At 41.8% G+C, this 18867-nt stretch overlaps 1 protein-coding gene across 3 annotated transcripts in view; it reads right to left on the bottom strand.

Moving 5' to 3' along the window:
- kif21b (kinesin family member 21B) overlaps positions 1-18867 on the bottom strand; it is a 57526-nt gene that overhangs the window by 5182 nt on the left and 33477 nt on the right. The window contains exons 17-32 of one of the 3 annotated variants that reach the window (XM_022744972.1): positions 18262-18578; positions 17745-17928; positions 17370-17573; positions 17154-17255; positions 15861-16026; positions 15340-15400; positions 15088-15136; positions 14111-14355; positions 12716-12784; positions 12450-12560; positions 8971-9009; positions 5584-5720; positions 4661-4841; positions 4290-4454; positions 3459-3576; positions 3187-3357 (exon numbers count right to left, since the gene is read on the bottom strand). In XM_022744972.1, the coding sequence (XP_022600693.1) occupies positions 3187-3357; positions 3459-3576; positions 4290-4454; positions 4661-4841; positions 5584-5720; positions 8971-9009; positions 12450-12560; positions 12716-12784; positions 14111-14355; positions 15088-15136; positions 15340-15400; positions 15861-16026; positions 17154-17255; positions 17370-17573; positions 17745-17928; positions 18262-18578 (2319 nt within the window). The remainder of the gene's footprint in view (positions 1-3186; positions 3358-3458; positions 3577-4289; positions 4455-4660; positions 4842-5583; positions 5721-8970; positions 9010-12449; positions 12561-12715; positions 12785-14110; positions 14356-15087; positions 15137-15339; positions 15401-15860; positions 16027-17153; positions 17256-17369; positions 17574-17744; positions 17929-18261; positions 18579-18867) is intronic. The other 2 variants (XM_022744970.1, XM_022744971.1) reach the window with 2 other exon arrangements.

Here is an 18867-nt window from a genome sequence, read left to right as displayed (position 1 = left end):
ATTGCTTTGTATCAACAAAGGTGTGTATTTAAAAGACAGCATGACTCAGTAATTCACAATGCAACATAAAAACAACTATTTGAAATGACACGTTCTCCTGCTTGTATTATCCATTTAGAAACAGAGAAGGTAAACTGTTGGCACACATGGACAGAGACAATGTTTAATTACACTGCGGACAGCGGACAGAATGACCCTGTGGATTCATCTCATTCACGACACAATGTTTCTATCATTCGATCTCAACAGGTCTCTTAGATACTGTTTCTGGCAGATCAGTGATCATGTTCAATATTGTTAATTTCTGTGTAGGATTAGATGCAGTTAATTACTTTTTCTAAGCTTTCAAAAGAATAAAACATTATCTGCATTTCCATAATGTGACTGTTAGCCTCGTAAGGTAACAGACCCGAAAACTGAACAACATCTTCCCTGATGATTGTCTTCAAATTTCATTTCAATGCTCATTAAAAAGGTAAATTCACTCAATTTACATTGACATACAGTGATCTAGTCTTGTGACATGTGACCACTATCCTTTTGCCCAGTGAGGATGAATGATTTCACTGTCAACTCACTATTTGTTTGTGTATTAAATATGTTATGTACATACTATAGAGTATATCTTGAGATTCCTCCATATTTGCAACCTGATTACTGAGGTCAGCAGACATCTGTCTTTTAAAGGTGGAATCTATTGTCCAGAGAATGCGCAAAGAAGAAAACTAGGGACCGTCCTGCAATGGGATCACACCAGCCACAACGCCCATCAACATATTGACGTTCTGACCCAGTGCTCATGGGTGGGACCACATCCATCTTCAATTTCTGCCTTCATTTTGATCTCAACTGTACCCCAGCATTTTGCACAGTTGTAAAGTTATCAAGCTCACAAGAATCTTTCCACATATGACATATAAACTCCTGCCAATGTACTCAAAACTGCCTCAGTGGTAGTTCCTGCAATAGCAGGTGTCTCCAGGACTACATTTTGCCATGATGACTCACACACAGACTCACAAGTTGAAAACAACAGCAGCCACACACTGTCGCGGCGGGTAAAAACAGGGGAAGGACGGGGAGAGGCAGTTCAAAGAGAGATACCCATCTGCTGCTGGCTGAGAGTGGAATAGGAGCTGTGGATGAGGAATAGCAATTGGAAAAATAAAGAGAAAGTTTTCACATATATTACAACTACCTCACTATCTGTAACAACTTTACACCAGTGGGTAAAAAACGTGTTAATGCCCTGCTAACACTACACTGACAGAAACACAGCACTGCCGCAACAGTTGCATAAGCACGCCGACTAACCAGTAAAACACGCACATAAACTTTTGGAAGGTACATGAAAATATTTATCAAGCAACTGGGAATCACTAAACTACAGTGTCTAGTAATTATGAACAAATTGCTTCACATATTCCCCCAAGCAACACACTATAGCGTATGCATTTTAACAGAGGGGTCAGAGCGGAACAGCTTGCAGCAGCAATCCTGGAGGAGGCAGTTTCAGAGTCTACAGTAATATATTCTATTATACCCCAAGCCACAATTTGATCCTATTACATAATTAGACAGAGACTTCTGAGTTAGAGGGGCTGTAAAATGGATTGTGTTGGCTGCTTCACAAATGAGGTTAAGGTCATATGCCACAGACCACAGCACAGACTCTGTTGATTTAATTCAGCCTTTGAGTAAAAATAATAATGTCTTGTGTTCTTGTTTTGTCTGTTCAGATGAACAAAGGCTAAATAGAATTTATACAAAACAACCTGAGAAAGTGCTGCTTAATATGCATATTACTGTTCATGCAAATGAGTAAGCCCCATCCACCCACAACGTGCATTATTATGCATTATTAACATATGCAGGCAACAGAGGATACACAAGAGACTTCGACGAAGTCAGCGCTAGCATACAAAGACACACACACACACACACACACACAGAATTTATTTCCTCTCTGGTACCTGTGGCTATGATGCGTGTGGGCTCTAACACTCTGATGTTGACACAGTGCTTCCCTGCCACATTACACATGAGGACACTCTGTTGACTCTCTCCACAGAGCGAACACTCTGGGTAAAAGGAAGACATGAAGGGAGCACTCCAGTGGCAAGAAGCTGTCCAGCAATTCAACTCTCTGCTGGCAGCACAGCTTTTTACTGTCACAGCTGAGCCAGCGTTGGATAACAAGTAACATACAGTCTTCACCCCTATGGACAGAGTAGATGTGACTATAGGAAAAAAAAAAAGGTTGCAACACCTCATCTTGTCTTAAAAGACTTGTCCAGATTGAGCAAACATTGAGGAAAATGTTAGTACACTGCTCTGGCTTGTGTGTTATTTGAATGATTCTTGCTTCTTTGGAGGGAATTTTCAAGATCATCTAAATGGCCACAATAAAGATTTAACTAATTATTAGTCAATCAGACTGAAATGCCATTTTATTTCACTTGTTCATCTAAGCTGGTGGCAGTTGAAGAAATATGAGTTTGAGATTTATTATTTCTGTAAGTTGGTTTTTGTAGTTATTTTTCTGTTACTATTTTTCATGGATGTAGTTAGGTAGGGACCGAGCTACTGAGGAAAGATGATGGCAGAATTCTTGACATTGTGGCAACAAAATTGATGTTAATTAATTTTCCGCCAATCAATTAATCAACAATAGTCGACTATAGATGCAATGACACAGACCAAAATTCAGCATCATCACTGACAGGAAGGATCTCACTGCAATTATCTACTAAAGCCTGTTTGTTTCTTCCTTTTTCTTTTATACTGTGCTGGCACTCCATCTGCACTGCATACACATGAATGGAAACACTGGCTTTGCTCACTGGATGATAAGGGTCATGAGATCATAAATTAATAGCCTCAGAGAACGATGGTCTCCGCATGTTTCTACCTGCAGGCTGACGCCACATAATGTCAGGAGCAACACTGAAGCGCAGTGAGGGAAGCACGTTTTTAACTTTGATATATGAGCTCCACATACGCATGAATGTAACATCATTCTCCTTCCTGCTTAATTCAACCCATCTGACCTCACACACTGCGTAGGAAACATACAGGGGCATGTAGCCATAGTTTTAAACAGTACTTGTGTGTTAGTATGTCTTCATTCTGCAAGAAAAAGCTCTTCATTCTTCTATAAACAAAAATCTTAATACACACACACACCTGAGTGAGTTCCTGCTGCTCCAGATCCCATTTCTTGATCCCGTTGTCCCTCGACCCACTGAAGAGCACGTCTCCCTGCACAGCCAAACACTCGATGCCATCGTAATGTGGAGGCTCAAAGTTATGAGCTGGGCCTACGTTACCCAAAGTTCCCTCTGCCACGTCAAACACCTGAGCATAAGGCAGGGAAAAAAAAGGAGATTATGAAAAACCTGTCTGCTTCTCTGACCGCTGTGGTGGATGATACTTGTTGATACAAGTGTGTTTGGTACCTTGACGTAATGGTCTTTGGATCCAGTGATTACTTGGTCTTTGCCCAGCAGAGACTGTCCCACTGTCAGACACATGACGGAGCCAATGTGGCCTGTCAGCTTTCCCATCGCTTGCATCCTACACACACATGAACACCAACACACACACAAACACACACACACACACACACACACACACCAAAGGTGGAGAAGCAAAGGTCTGTGAAATTCATTGCTTACAAGATTTTCAAGGTTTCTGTTTCACCGAATGAAATGCAATCACTTCCTGTCTCGCGAGTGAAGCAAAACTGCTGAGACACAGCAATGCCATAGGCAAAGATGATACTGAAGAAATGTTTAATACATTCATTTTTCATTTCTGGAGGGTTCTTATGCATCATTAAATGGGTCTGAGCCCCTCAGCGTAAACTGTCTGGTCCAATCTGTTTATCATTCCCCCGTAGAAGGAAGCATAAAAACTGAGGAGAAGACGGCAGTGCCACGGGATGGTAGAAATGGGTTCCTTTTAGCAAACATGCTCATGTACACGCTTCATATCACCAGTACTGGGTGCCTGCACTTTCTCTTGACAGCCTTTTTAATCTCTTCTGTCACATGTTAATCAGCTTTCTGTTTGATTAATATCTGACAAATGAATATAAAACACACACATCCAAGTGCAACAGAATTTAGAGGTGGCTGTAAGGAGGAGGAGGATGACTCAACATATAAGTCAGTGAATAAATGGATTAATAAATACATGAACGACTAACTAAGTACTTTAATCAGTAATTGGATGAGTAGCTCAATGAATAAATAAATCTGTGACTAGTAGTAATGAATGAAGTGTACCTGTTGAGGTCCCACATGCGAACAGTGTTACCAGCCGCAGCGTAAAGCACAGATCCTGACGGGTTGAGGGCTATCTGGTTGATCTGGCACTCGCCCTGTGCAAAAGTTATTGTGCGGGTGGTGGTGCCGGCACACGCATCACCCGAAACCACCTGCCCCGATGAACTGTGGACGGTAAAGACAAGCCAAACAATGTCAGAGAGAGGGACGGATACGAGGCAAGTAAAAGGAGGAGAGGGAGAAAGAAATAGGACAAATAAAGAGACAAATTTTCGCTCATTTAATTTGTCACTTTTCTGCAACTTGAAACTGATGCAGCTTCAAACAGCTTCAAATTGTTCCATCTTGCCGGGTGCAGGGAGGAAACTTACGTGAGCGTGCGGACACACTTGGCGGAGTCACGAATGTCCCACACCTTGATGTAGGAGGTGGAGACAGAGAAGACCAGACAGGAGGACGGACAGTATTTGACTGACACCACGTTGTTGGGGTGGCCTTTGAGAGTTGCAATCTCCTGACCTGTTACCAGGTTCCACATCTTACAGGTGCGGTCTGGAGGAGGAGGAGCAGAAGAGGGGACGTTCAAATAGGCTTACTCTGCACAACAGATGCATGTTTTGAGTGGCTGTTCTTATCTGCCTATCTGATGATGTGAAGTATCTCAGCAACTCTTCGATGGATTGCCATGACATTAGAATGCCGCTTTGCAAACCCACATAGCTGTTAAGCTACATTGTGAGTTATCACATTTTTACTACTTCTATAAAAACGATTCACTTCTTAATTTATATTAGTTCAACATTTTGGGAAATGCTCTTATTTGCTTTCTTTCCGGGAGCGGGATGAGAACATCAACACATGTACATGTGTGTATGTATATGCAGGTGAAGTATGGAGCTGGAGACAGGAGTTAAGTTAATTATAAATAATTTATGCTAAGTTAGCTTAGCATAAACACTGGAAGGAGGGGGAAACAGCTAGGTAGCAGCTAAAAATACGTCTATCAGCAGCTCCCATGTTTACTAATTAGCATGTTGTATCTCTGTTGTATTTGTTTAATTCATAAACAAACAAAAAGACAGCAATTTGTGGCTGTTACATATTTGTTTAAGCATGGCAGACTTCCCAGTCAGTAGCTTCAAAGTGAATAAGAGCTTTTGAAAAAGCTTTAAAAAGCACATGCAATGCCTAACATACAGTATAAATACATTGGAAGTACAGCTGCACGCTGCCATTTCAGGCTTATGTGAAACACCTTAATGGAGGAGCTGATAACACATTGAGTGATATGTACCTTTAGATCCAGTGAATAGCAGTTCATCTGTAGCATCCACACACAGGACCGGCTTCGAATGGCCCTCTGCTACAGAAACACACTGCAGGGGCGCCGTCCGACCCCCCTTCACACCCCCAATGGGATTGATCACACCCCTAAAGATCACACACACGCACACACACACGTGCAGAGTCACACCCTTGTTATCATAAATCACTGAGTATGATTTCTTTCCACATAGCTACAGATGTATGTGCTGTAAGACACAGGCTGATCACAAACATGCACACAGAAACACAAATCAATTCTTTTCATTAAACAGAGGCAATGCAAACCTACACAAACCTCGCTGCATACATACAGATGATGTACTCCTCTAAACACACACACACATACACACACACAACTTCCTGTTGATTAAAGCCCATCTCTCTGGCCTGCCTCCACCCCCCAACCCCCCTCTCTTTTTGTTGTGAAACAGCCCAATTAAGGCACTACAACAGTAAGAGCTAGTTTTCTATTCAAGTTGTCTTTCCGTTTCTTTCCCCTCTCTCTCTGTCTCACTCACACACACACACACACACACACACACACACACACACACACACACACCTTCTCCAATATTATGTGCACTCAATCTCTCTCGCTGAACCTCTGCCCCCCACCAACACTCCCAATCTATGTCCCACTGACAGGCCAAAGTCCCAGAGTGCCCGGAGAGCAGTCAGCAGAGTGAGACAGAGCAGACAGAGGGTGAGAAGAAGAGGGAGGAATGTGGGAAAATTGGTCCCTGGTGGGCTTCCTAATAACACGACTGGTGGTTAGTGTGCATGTGTGTGTGTATGTGTGTGTGTGTGTGTGTGTGAGAGAGTGAGGTCGAGCGCTAAACAGTGAGGGAGAGCCAGAGGATGTGCGGAGGGAAAAGAGAATGTGTGGTTATACACAAAAATTGGGACAGATTTGTTTCTGCACAGAGTGAGCAAAATAGAGAAGGGTGTGCTTGAAACTCGTCAAACATGGCGACAAGCTCCTCTCCTGTGCCCGCACATACACTGATGTCCCAGCGTAAAAACACACACACACATACACACACACACAAACACACACACACACACACACACACACACACGTCAGATAAAAATGAAACACCAAACCATACTTTCTGTGTATCTTTTTTATAGTGCAGAAAATGCCAACCAAAATCAAAAACCGTCATTCACCAGCCAGTGAAAAAAAGATTTCATGCATGTCTGCCAAGTCTCACGAAAAAAAAACGAAATCAAAAAAACAAAAGTAAAACCGACTTGCACAGAATAAGCTCAAAACAATTATTAACAATGGCCACAGCCTGGTAGACCAACTCCAAAGCAGCCTGCAACTCAAAAATAAACTACAGCACAGCATCCTGAGACGTCACCGTCACCACATGCAGCATCCATTCTCCGCCAGTCAGGTGGGAGCTGACTCTCAGTTCAGCACCTCCACAGCCAATTGCCTTTTGGGACCCAGGGGGTTGTGGTACATGTGAGTAAGTGCAGAGATATAACAAGTCGACAGCATAGTCAGATTATCAGCTTCTGCAGAGCTGCGAAACCTGACTGTGATGGAAGGTGTGGGGAGTGAACACAGCAACCCATACAATCTGTCCCACTCTCTGTTTTGTCCAGTTCCACTTTGAAAAGACTGATAAATAACTAATAAATGGAGAAGAGAGTTGAAGGAAAATTTGAGAAAACAGGAGAAGGAGAATTTGTGGTGCCGTTTCATCTGAATGAACCTTATTACTCTTAAGGCTGTCAATCCAATCCTGTTGTTTGAGGTCTTGAGCTCTATTCTCACTGGTTATAATGGAAATTCAGTTAATCTTATTGTTGCCCTGATGTTAAATTGATTATTTAGATTTAACTATAAAATTAGAAACACTTAACTATTACAGCTGTTGTTTAAAAATCATACAGATTACTTTCCTTACCTGCCATTATTTTTGCAGTATTTTGAGTACTTTCTTTTACTGGAGTTTCTCCTGTAAAATATTCCTTAATGCACCGCTCTATTTCTTAAAGCAGTGTCCAGCTCCAAATGGCAGAAACTGTTCCCTTTCTATCAGCGTCTGTGGAAGATATCATAGTGTGCTGTGTTATGCACTATGTAAGAGCTGCTAATGGATGTTGCAGGGCCGAGCACCAAGAGACCAGCGGATTAATGAAAACATGGAGGGAGATCAGTGTGTGCTCTCTGCAGTGCACAGAAAAACAGACAGAAGGGCCTCGGTGAGAGGTGCATCTATTTGTGCGTGTGTGTGATAAAGACACAGAAACAGAAAGGACTGTTCAGAGTGAAGAGGAGAACATTCTGTTGTTTTTTCTTTTTTATCATTAACTATATGATTGTCTTCTATTTGACATTTATGAGCTCATTCTCTTTATTACTGACAGTTAGATGAGAAGATGGACACCATTTTTATGTCTATGTGCTAAATATGAAGTTACAGCCAGAAGAAACTGGAACTAACTGGCTACAGGTGGTAGCTTTGCATTTACCTTACAGATATGAGGAGGATCAATCTTCTCATCTAACTCTTAGCAAGAAAGCAAATAAGCATATTTTCCAAATATTCAAGCTATTCCTTTACCTCCTATGCATTTCTAAGCATTATATTACAGACTTTACAGAAACTGTAGTTAACACATATTAAGGGAGTGACAGACTATGCTTTCCTTTCAGATGATTAATCACATTATCAGCTGGGTACTTCAGTCATGAGATGTTTTGTTCAGATAACATTTGCACTATGACTGAATAATATGCAAAAAAAAAATCATATTGTGATTGTTTTGGCAGATATTGTGATATTAGTCACAATTATAGCGGGAAAGGTAATTTTTGCATTTTACTTTCACTGTAAAAAAAAATGTAAAAATGATGATGATGTGATTTTTGCTGGGATCTGTACCAAACAAGCGTGTTCCTTTATGTTGAGAGAATACGATTCATCATCTCTGTAGCATCACAACGCATCAGTTATGTTATGTATGTTAACTACAGCTCCTGTGATTTGGAAATTGCACTCGGCCATATGGCATTTTGATAATATTTCGATGAATTGTTCAGCCCTAATTTGCACCTTTTCACGTTTGTTTTTATACAGCCTATAGAAAAGTGATGAGGTTCATTCAGGTCTTCTGTGCGAGCAAAATACCACAGAGAAACACAACACTGCACAAGTGGAAAAAGCCAACGGGTCAAGAAAGTCGCATGTGGTTAAAACATGCACCACAATGACCCCACCCGCTGAGGGAGATAAAAGAGGAGGAGGTGGTGGAGAACACCGGTGGAGACGAGATGACACCAGGTGAGTTAACAGGCAAATGGGAAAACAGAGAGTGACAGACACAGTTCCTCTACCTGAGCACCTCGGAGAGCGAGGAGTCGCTGTCATCCGACCTGGAGGCAGAAGAGGAGCAAGGAGAGGGAGGGGAGGGGCGGGAAGAGGAAAGGGTTAAACACAGTAAGGGAAGACAGAAGGGTTACTGGCAGCAAAGGGTTAAAGGAAGGAGTGACTAGAGGAAGGGTCTTAGATATAAAGCAGTGAGCAAACTGGCAGGAAAGCTCAGTCAACAATAAAGCTCGTTGAGTGATTATCAGGCAGTTTGCCATGAAATGGGCTTCTTCTTAAAGGGAATCACTGAACAAGCTGTATTCTTAGACCAGTGTCTGCAGATGTTTTCCTTGGTAAAGCATGTTTACTATAGGTACACCCACACCAAGCAACGGCTGGTTTAGTAGACTTGGACTAGCGGTGTTAGGGCTGACATTAAAGGTAACATGTTTAGAGAAAAACCGAAATAGACATTTTGAGAAATATGCTTATTTGCTTTCTTGCCAAGATTAAGATGAGAAGATTGATACCGCTCTCATGTCTGTTTGTTCAATATAAAATGACAGCCGGTTAGCTTAGCTCAGTACAAAGAATGGAAACAGGGGGAAACAGCTAAAATGGTTTTGTCCAAAGCTAACAAGTCTGCCTACCAGCACTCGTACAAAAAGGTGTTTTTAATGAACTAAAACCACAACATGTCTTTTTTCACACTTAGATTTTGTATGAATTAAATGCACTAAATAAAAAGTGTTAGTGAGCTTCAGAGGTGCTGACAGGCAGACTTTGTTACCTATGGACAGAGCCAGACTAGCGGTTTACCAAGGTAAATATCGGTAGCTTCATATTCACCGTACAGACATGACAGTGATATCATTTTTCTCATCAAGCAAACTCTCAGCAAGAAAACAAATGAGCGCATTGCCCAAAATGTCAAACAATTAATTTTGGAAAAGCAGAAAAAGTTACTGAAAGAAAAAGGGAAGTAGTCAAGGAGGAAGCACTGAAGCCAGGACAGTGATACACAGAGGTCAAAGAACCGAACATTACAATTTCTACACTTCTACCCTCCATGTATGACTCCTGTGATGTCAGCGCCCCCTCCTACATCTACTCTTTCCAGCCATAATCAGGGTATGAGTAAAGAAAAAGGCATAAGGGATTGCAAACAGGGTTAACAGAAGGGAAAATCCAGTCGACTGGGAGATAAGATATCAATCAAACTCACAGGTGAGTCCACTCAAAGCTGTTGAGGGAAAAAATCCAGACTACACCCACACCTCCACACTAGCTCAAAGGGGAAAGCTGGTATGTGTGTAACAGTGCAATAAAAGTGTTATTATCTTGTAAATATTTTATAGCCTCGGGTTTGTCACCACGAGAGCACGTGCTTTACACTCTGAGCATGGAATAATAAAAAAAAAATGGTTGTGGATGTGTCTGGAGGGAACAATGGTGTTAAAAGGTGATAGAAATTCCTTGGTATTTACTGCCGGCCATGGTGGCCATTAGCATATTGATATCCGACTCTCAAGACAAAATCCTTTTAAAATTCATTGGTTCTGGAGGATGCAAATGTAATGGAGAAGATTAAAAACGGGATCTGGGATTCAAAGCCTCTTCATCCGACAGAAGACAAGGAAACTTTGTTTAAAATTCATATTCCTCGTTCTCGTGTGTCTTTCAAATCCGTGTCAAATGCTCGATCCCATTCTCATAGGCAGCCAATCTGCTCAAATATGAATCAGTCAAAAAAAGTGGAAGCAGAAAGCATCCACAGTCACAATCACAAAAATGTCTTATTGCATTTTAATAGGTTTTGTGGACTTGCAAAGATGTACTTGTGAACAATGCTATCTTCTTTCTTTGCATAGCAGACAGCTTCTCATTTGACACCCAATTAGTCAGAATTCATACAGATGATTCGTTTTTTTAATAAATTAGCTCCATTTGGCTGTGAATTTATGCTTGTGATGATGGATTAAGTGGCAGAGTTGGGCCACTTTCAGTATTGTTAGGACATGAAACCAAAAGAATTCAAACTGTGGTTTAAATGATGCCTCTTGGGTAAAAACCGCCGTATCCAGTGATCACTTCAGTAAATAAAACATTTACACCACACACACCTCACTTAAAACAAAAGTGCAAATGTCAAAATTATGCTAATACCCTGCAACAATGCAAAGACATGAAAAGAAAAAAAAAAAAAAACCTCTTACAGTTTCATCCTTCTACAGCCTACAAAAGCTTGCCCTGTGGAAACCTCATAAAAAGACCCTAAACATAATAAATACCCCACACTGTCACCATGAGTCAATATAAAATGGCTACCAATGACAACGGCTGCATGGAAAGATGACAAGAGCCAACTCATTTACCTACTCTTACTCCAGATAATGAGGACACACAGACTAGAACATACACAACACATACAAATACTCGCATATGCAGCGCGCACACATACACAAACGCGACACCCAAACTCATTTCACGCAGTATCCTCGCTAACAATTAGGGGTCAATAAAGCTGAGAAATGTTGCGGATTAATAAAGATTACAAAACAAACAACTTTACAGCAGAGCCAACCGCTGACTGAAATTAACCGCTGACATTTGTCAGAGCGGAAAGCTGGAATTGATTGTGAGCAGGGAAGTAAAAGGCTGGTTCCTCATTCCAGACTCAGCACCTTCGCAGCCGGCATTAACACGCATCTCATGTCCACATTGCGTCTCCGTCTGATGTGGCAGGACTAAACATATACATTTTAAGAGGTGTTTATAACATTCTTTTACATTTCTATATGTAAACAGGATGAAAGAACAATATTGGAAACAGGCCAATTAGACACAACATCATAACTAACTACAGTCCCCTAAATATGAATGAGAGTTTTCTCAGACACACTGTCAGCAAAACCTCAACATTATGAGATTTGTTGTAGGCCTGTTTTTTTATTGCATTACATTAAATAGTATTCGACTCTGACTATTTGAGCTGCCTCTCTCCTGATTTGCATTTGTTTTCCTGGAAACTCCTATGTATGGATTGGAAACACAGCGCAATTACACCTTGTTGATGGTGTTGCTAAATGCAGCTCTGAGTAGCCTGTGGTTGTGGTTTGGATGATCAGATCTTCGATGCCTCTTGAGAGCATTTAACACCTGGATTCTGTGAATGTTTGAATGAATTTGTCCCTCCAGGATGTACACTATTGCCAGAAGAAGAGTCTTTTTTTGTGTAAGGGTGGGATTCATCTGAAGATAAACAGATGGAATAGCACATTTTTTTAGAGGCTCATCTACACCACAGACAAAAGCACTTTCCTCTCAAAAGGCCTGAACTTCAGCCTATCGATAGGACCAGTTAAGACCTTAAACAATGGAAGAGGACAAAAGAAAAGAAAGGAATGGTTCAAAGAGTAACTGAATTGATCAGATGAGTATGTGTGGACAAAAGGACAAAAGCAGTGTGTGTGAATGTACGTCTCTGCAGGAACAGGACACTCACTTGTCCAGAGCAGAACCTTGGGTTTGGTTGCTGGTGAGCCTTGAGAAGACATTGCGGTCGTTCCTAGTCCTCAGAGGAGGAGAAGAGGGGGGAGTATAGCCGTCAGTGGGCCTGATAAGGGGCGGGAGGGTGTGGGAGGTTAGAGACGAGGAAGGACAAGAGGAGTTAAGAAGGAGAGAGTTAGAAAAAAACTGGAAGGAAATTACATTACATAGTCAGACAATTCATCAGTTTGTCTACAAAATAGCTTGAATTTGAGCATGTACCTGTAAGCACGGTCGTAAGATTTCCTCCTTGTTATAGGGGAAGTGTCATAACCCCGAGACTGCCTGGGACTGACACACACACACAAACACACACACAAGCAAACTAAGCAGACTTTCGAGGGAGTGCACAGGTGATAAGCACAGAAGGATGATACACATCTATGTAAACTGTTGGGAATCTATAAGAAACGAGGGATTTCTGCAATTTGATGGCATTTCTAGCAGACTAAAGCAGCTGACAGACTCAGTTCTTTAAATATCAAATCGCACACAACCAGGCTTTCCATCCCTAAGGACTGATGCAAATTTTCAATGACTTCTCCCCAAAGCAGTTTTATAACCCAAAAAATGTCAGGCCTCTGGCAGGTTTCCAGAGGTTGTTAGCTTGGAAATGTGCAGTTGGAAATAGAAGTCTTTAAGAATTTTGTCTCTGTTATCAGGAAATATAAGATGTTCTTCTTTCTAGATGATATATTCGTCACATGCCACAGGGTGTTTACTTATGGTTATGCAATTCTGTTTATGGCATTAACATGTTTCATGTTTAGCAGCACATTTTCCTGCACTTAAGCAAAACAAATATTTGGCAACACAGGGATTTGAGATGAGGTTCTCTCACCCTCCTGTCCCACACAGCAGAGCTGTGATTCCCAGCCAAGGGCACCAGTAACCAAGGGGGTACATTAGCAGTTGCCAGGGGGTACTTTGAAAGATTTGTTCAGTGGCTCAACTAATTTGACAAAATAGAAATGATGATTTTATAAAAAAAAATATATATATATTGCCATGTTTTGAGTTAACTGTAATAATTGAACACTACATGCTGCTAAAGTGCTGAAAAGTAGTTTGCTTGTTAGCTAAAAGTAATGAATACCTTGTTCCAATAGTTGTATAAATGTAATCAATAAGCATTTGCAATAGTAAGTTAGCTAAAAGTAATAAGTACATTTTTGATAGTTGGCTAAATTTTATTTTGCTAAACATGATGGATAATGGATGATAGTTAGCTAAAAGTAAACAATAAATGGATCGTGGTATAGCTAAATGTAATGAATAAACTGTTATCTAAGAGTGGTGGATAAATGGTTGAAATAATCGGCTTAAAGCAATGCTATAATGGTTGTAGTGTCGATGAAGGGGTCTTGCGCTCGTCTGATAGGGCTGTGGACGTAGGTAAAAAAGGATGGGAACCTCTGCAGAGAGCGCTCCACCCTCACAACACTGCAGTAATCATTACTGCAGTAATCCACTTGCGAGGTGTTGTCATAATTCAACATTGCTAAAATACAAGAGCCAAGCCTCCAGATAACCCCCCCTTCCTGGTAACACTTAGCAGTATGGTCATCTAATTAATCATTATTTTTTACCGCTAGAGTTCAAATCTTCATGACTTACAAGGTGTGTCCCCTGACAGGCAGGCTGATGGTGCGGGATGCCCGGTCCCTGTGGTAAGTGTCCCGTAAGGCCAGGCTGAGCCCCAGACTCCCTGTCACCAGACTCAGGCCATCCTCCTGGATGTCAGTCAGCGAGGCAAGAGATTTGGTGATGTGCTGCTGTTTACTGCCTGATGAAGGATCCAGGATGGGGCCCAAATACTCTGCCGACACCGCCTTCATCTGAGCCGACAGACGTGGCTCCATCTGGGCGAAAAATGCACATTACTTGTTTTACTGAGGACCACAGAAGGGAGAATGAATTGAGAAAGGAGGACGACGGTGGGATAGGAAAACTGGGACATAAAATAAAGATAAAGGTTGAATTTAATTAAGGCACAAGAGGAAATTAAGATGTAGCCTGAAAACATCATTCAGCAGGGAGAGGGGCAAAAAGAAATATGACAAACAGTAAAACAGATGAGCTAGAAAGGAGAAAGGAGCCATTGTGGGGCCAAACAAAAGCTGGATAGAGAAAAAAAATAACTGAAAAACATAATAAAGACGACAGAACACAGCTGTAACATGAGTATAAGAGGGATTGGTGACATATCAGGGCTTCTTCCACCATTCTTAAGCGTTTGCTTATACTGCCACCTTATGGCTTCAAAGGGGTATAACAGTTGCTCTGACAGACTGTGGGTGTAGTGTGTGTTGACAGCAAAAATTAGGGCAAGCATCCAAACAAACACTACATGATCATCTGACAACATGCAGTGCCATTGTGATTCATAAAGGTCTGACAGGTTTGGATAGTGCAAAACGCAGTATCTGATCTACCTGCTGTTTTGAGCACTGACACCAATAAAAAAAAGCTATTTTAGGAAGAAATGCAAAGGAAACTGGGCACAAGAAACAGGAGGATTCTGGATGCAAAAAGCTAGAGTCTCTCTAAATCTGCAACAGCTGTACTTCAACAAGAACATGAACTAGCTGTACCTTTATCTTGAAATCATCTTGGCTGTTGGATTCTTTCATTTGCGATACACTGCAGGAAGAGAGAAACAGTCAGGGAAATATATGCGTATACACATGAGAAAAGGACTGCATATTTTTTTGATGAAATTTCAGCTGGATAAATACTAAGTAAGATTTTTATTTTTTTTAAAACAACTACACCAAGGTGTAATAGATGACTGGTGGATGTCATTAATCGAGGATGTTGTGTGGAAGAGCAGACTGCGGTCTCACCTGCTGTCAGAGGCTTGGCTGAACTCGGAGGGCTCCTCATCTGTGCTGGTGTAACCATTTTCTGGAATCATGCAAAACACACAACTTGTAAGCCCACGAGACACTCCCTCTAGGTATGTCTGTACAGTATGTCAACTCAGCTCCACTACCACTATTTAATATCCTTCACTACTAATTTCATTTTTAATATATCCTCTAAGGCTGATTAAGTGTCATTATTAAAGTTTAAATTTCTAAGCAGATTTTGTGCTCTCATATATCAAAACATTGCTGAAAAGACGACACAACAACAAGGATAAAAATAAGTGAGAGAGAGGTCTGAAACTTCACTGTATTTGGTAATGTATTTAGAGGTGTGCTGTATGGTTTAAATGAAGTCAATATGGTTCAGCAAGTAATGATAACAGTCTTCCATAATTTCATATACAAAATTTCATCCCAAAACGAGGCTCACATGTTAACGTGCTGTGTAAACAAGTGAATCGACACAAACTGGAAGAGAGAGAGGAAACACTCCTCACCCTGCTGTACATTGTGGATGAGAGCCTGGAGTTCGGGGATGTACTCTGCCTTTTCTCGCAGGGCATCAAGGATCATGTGATTGTGGGACGAGCCAATCATGTCTGTCTGTCTCAGCTGACCCTCCAGCAGTCTGATCTGAGCCTCCTTTTGAGCCACCTGTAAGCTCTGCACACACACACACACACACACACACAATATAACCAAACAAGTTCAGAAATGATGATGCACAGTGGAATTAATGTAACACTAAATTTTTAGAGTGGGTATTCAACACGCAACAGGAAATAAGACAACCTGGTAAATATAGTTGTTTTCATTTTCTGAAAGATATATAAAGGTTCTGTAAACAAGATTTTAAACAGTAATATAGCAGCAAACAACTATTTTCTATGTAAAGATATAGTGGAGTATTGGCATCCAGAGCCGAGAATAAAGTCACACCCCCTCTGTATGTGTTGTAATCTGAGTTTCTCTGCTCTTTGTTTTGGTTTCTGGGACAGCAGCACTTGCATCTTAGTTGAGTTAAACCACATTGTCCATCACCGAAGAAACCTTGTTTTACAGCTTAAGAAGCCTCTAACAAAGAAATCAGGTGAGACTGTGGGGACTGCCGGCTCAAACCCCAGTTGGCCAGTGGCCCATCAAGACATCCATAAAGTTTTTACCGACTCCATCGGCGTCATTTGTGCAGCAACTAGCCGCTATCAGTAGCTGACTTACTGCCAGCACTGCCGTGGAGAATAATGCTAGCCTGGGCTAATGGTTGTGGCTGGATTTTTTTGATGGCTCTTGTGTACACAGAGTAACTTTATCCAATTCTACTTGTTGTGTGTTTAGTGGTCGCTTTCACTGGGCTTTGTAACACCTTGCTGACTGAGAACGTGAAGGGAGGGGGGAGTTGTGGCCGACAAAGAATTTGTTTTGGCCTGAGATGCTGGTGGTCTTGTACAACATCTAGTGGCAGCGACAATCATTTACAGAACCTTTAATGACCCTTTGTACCAAGAAATACACCCTTGACAACAACTTGCAGCACAAAGAGACACCACTAGATGGCACCACAACCACTACTCACTGCACCTGCACTTCACTCACTCACTGAGTGCAGTACACTGCAACATCAATAAATATAAATAACATGATTTTTGCCAGTAGCATAATATGTTAACAGTAAAACATCATTTTCAGTTTACTGAATTTAAACAAAGTGTAAAATACTTCAAGTACTGGCACTTAACTATATTTATCAGTTACCGTAGGTCAGTATGTGCATTTTTTTTCTGTTAACTCACCTTGTCTATGGAGGCCTTCAGGAAGTGATCCAGCAGGTGGCGTGCTTCTGCCAGGGAGCAGGAGCTGATCACCACTGAGGTGTCCACTGAGTCCAGTTCATCCTGTGGGAAAATGCAAAACCAGGCATTATTTGAGGCCTCCTGATACTGCTACACAAAGGTGTGTGTGTGTGTGTGTGTGTGTGTGTGTGTGTGTGTGTGTGTGTGCGCTTGTACCTTGGTCTCCTCTATCTGTACAATGGTGGCCTGGCAGTCAGACAGGCTGTCATTGATGTAGTCTATATTGGCGTTCAGCACCTCAATCTCCTCATTAATTTCCTGAAGGAGACGGTCCTCTGCTTCTGGGCCCTCCCCCTCCGCCATCAGTACCTCCCTTTTATGTGACAGTGCTTCCTGCTGGACCGTCAGCTCCTCTCGCTTCTGACTCAACAAAAACACAAATGCAGACAGAGCAAAAATAGTCAAGATTTTATATGTACATATACTATACACTATTTGAAGCAAGGAAGAAGGATGCATCTCACATTGTGTATTGGCTTTGGCTAATTGCATCACAATACATTGTCAGAATTTAACAAAAAAATCTCCTACCTTGATCAGGCGATCCATATCAGCTTCCACATTAGCGATGGTCATCCTCTGCATGACAATGTCCATGATGCGACGCTCGAGGGCTTGCCACTTCTGACGGGCTGACTTGGAGAAGCTGCTGGCTCTGCCTGCGGCTCCAACGCTGCCCAGGCCTGCTGGCTTACGCTGCAACTTCTTCCTGCTGCTGTGAAGAGAAAGAGACAGAGAGAAAGAGAAAGAGAAAGAGAAAGAGAAAGAGAAAGAGAGAGGTGATGAGAGATGGAAATCAGCAGCCATTACTCCCACTAACAAGGAAGTGTGTGTGTTGTTCACTTGCATAGATTGTACTTCATTATATCAAGAAACCAAATTACAGTCTTCTCTGACTTCATTAATAGCTCACAAAGCAATTTATGCTTATGAAACTGAATTAAACTTTATCCATTAAGTTAAAGGTCAACAGGAAAAGTCCATAGCTCCAATGCTGGCTGACTAGCTAACTGACCAGTGACAATACATGCATCCCCGCCCATCTTACCCAATGACTCTGGTTCCATCTATGCTCCCCTCGCTCTCTCCCAGGTATCCGAACACATTGTTCTTATTGTTCCACTGTCTCACCAGCCCGCTCACAGTCCTCCCGGTCTCGGGTTCAGAGCTGCTTGCTGTGGTGCTGGCTGATAACTCGGCTCCAGAGTCCGTAACCGCGGTTGCCTGGTTCCAGCGGGCCACCCGTCCAGCCACGCGGTCTGACATGGGTTTGGCCAGGCGCCGCAGGGCCGTGACCTCCTGCGTCTTCCTGCGCAGGACCAGCTCCTGCTGCCGTTTCTGAGACTCCAGTGCTCGAATCTGGTACTGAAGGACAGGAGAGAGAGAGAGAGAGACTTTTCTTTAATATGTTCATTAGAGTCTACTTAATCTACTTTTGTTTATTCCTGTTCACATGTTAATTAGATTCCTGAGGTGAATATGACAGTGTTTTGCACAACAGGCTTACAAGGTGTTGATCATGAAAAGGATTTTAAGACTTAACATGGAACCCTAAATAAAAGGATTAGGAATGAGGCACAGTGTGACGGTGTAAATGTTTTCATGCTCATTAATAGACTCTCTTCTCCGGGGGAAACAAATAAGGATGGATACT

The sequence above is a fragment of the Seriola dumerili genome, unplaced genomic scaffold (assembly GCF_002260705.1).
Source record: "Seriola dumerili isolate Sdu_G_001 unplaced genomic scaffold, Sdu_1.0 BDQW01000088.1, whole genome shotgun sequence".
In the NCBI taxonomy this organism is placed as follows: domain Eukaryota; kingdom Metazoa; phylum Chordata; class Actinopteri; order Carangiformes; family Carangidae; genus Seriola; species Seriola dumerili.
Note: the sequence above shows the minus strand (reverse complement) of the source record. Positions and strands in the feature narration are given on the sequence as shown.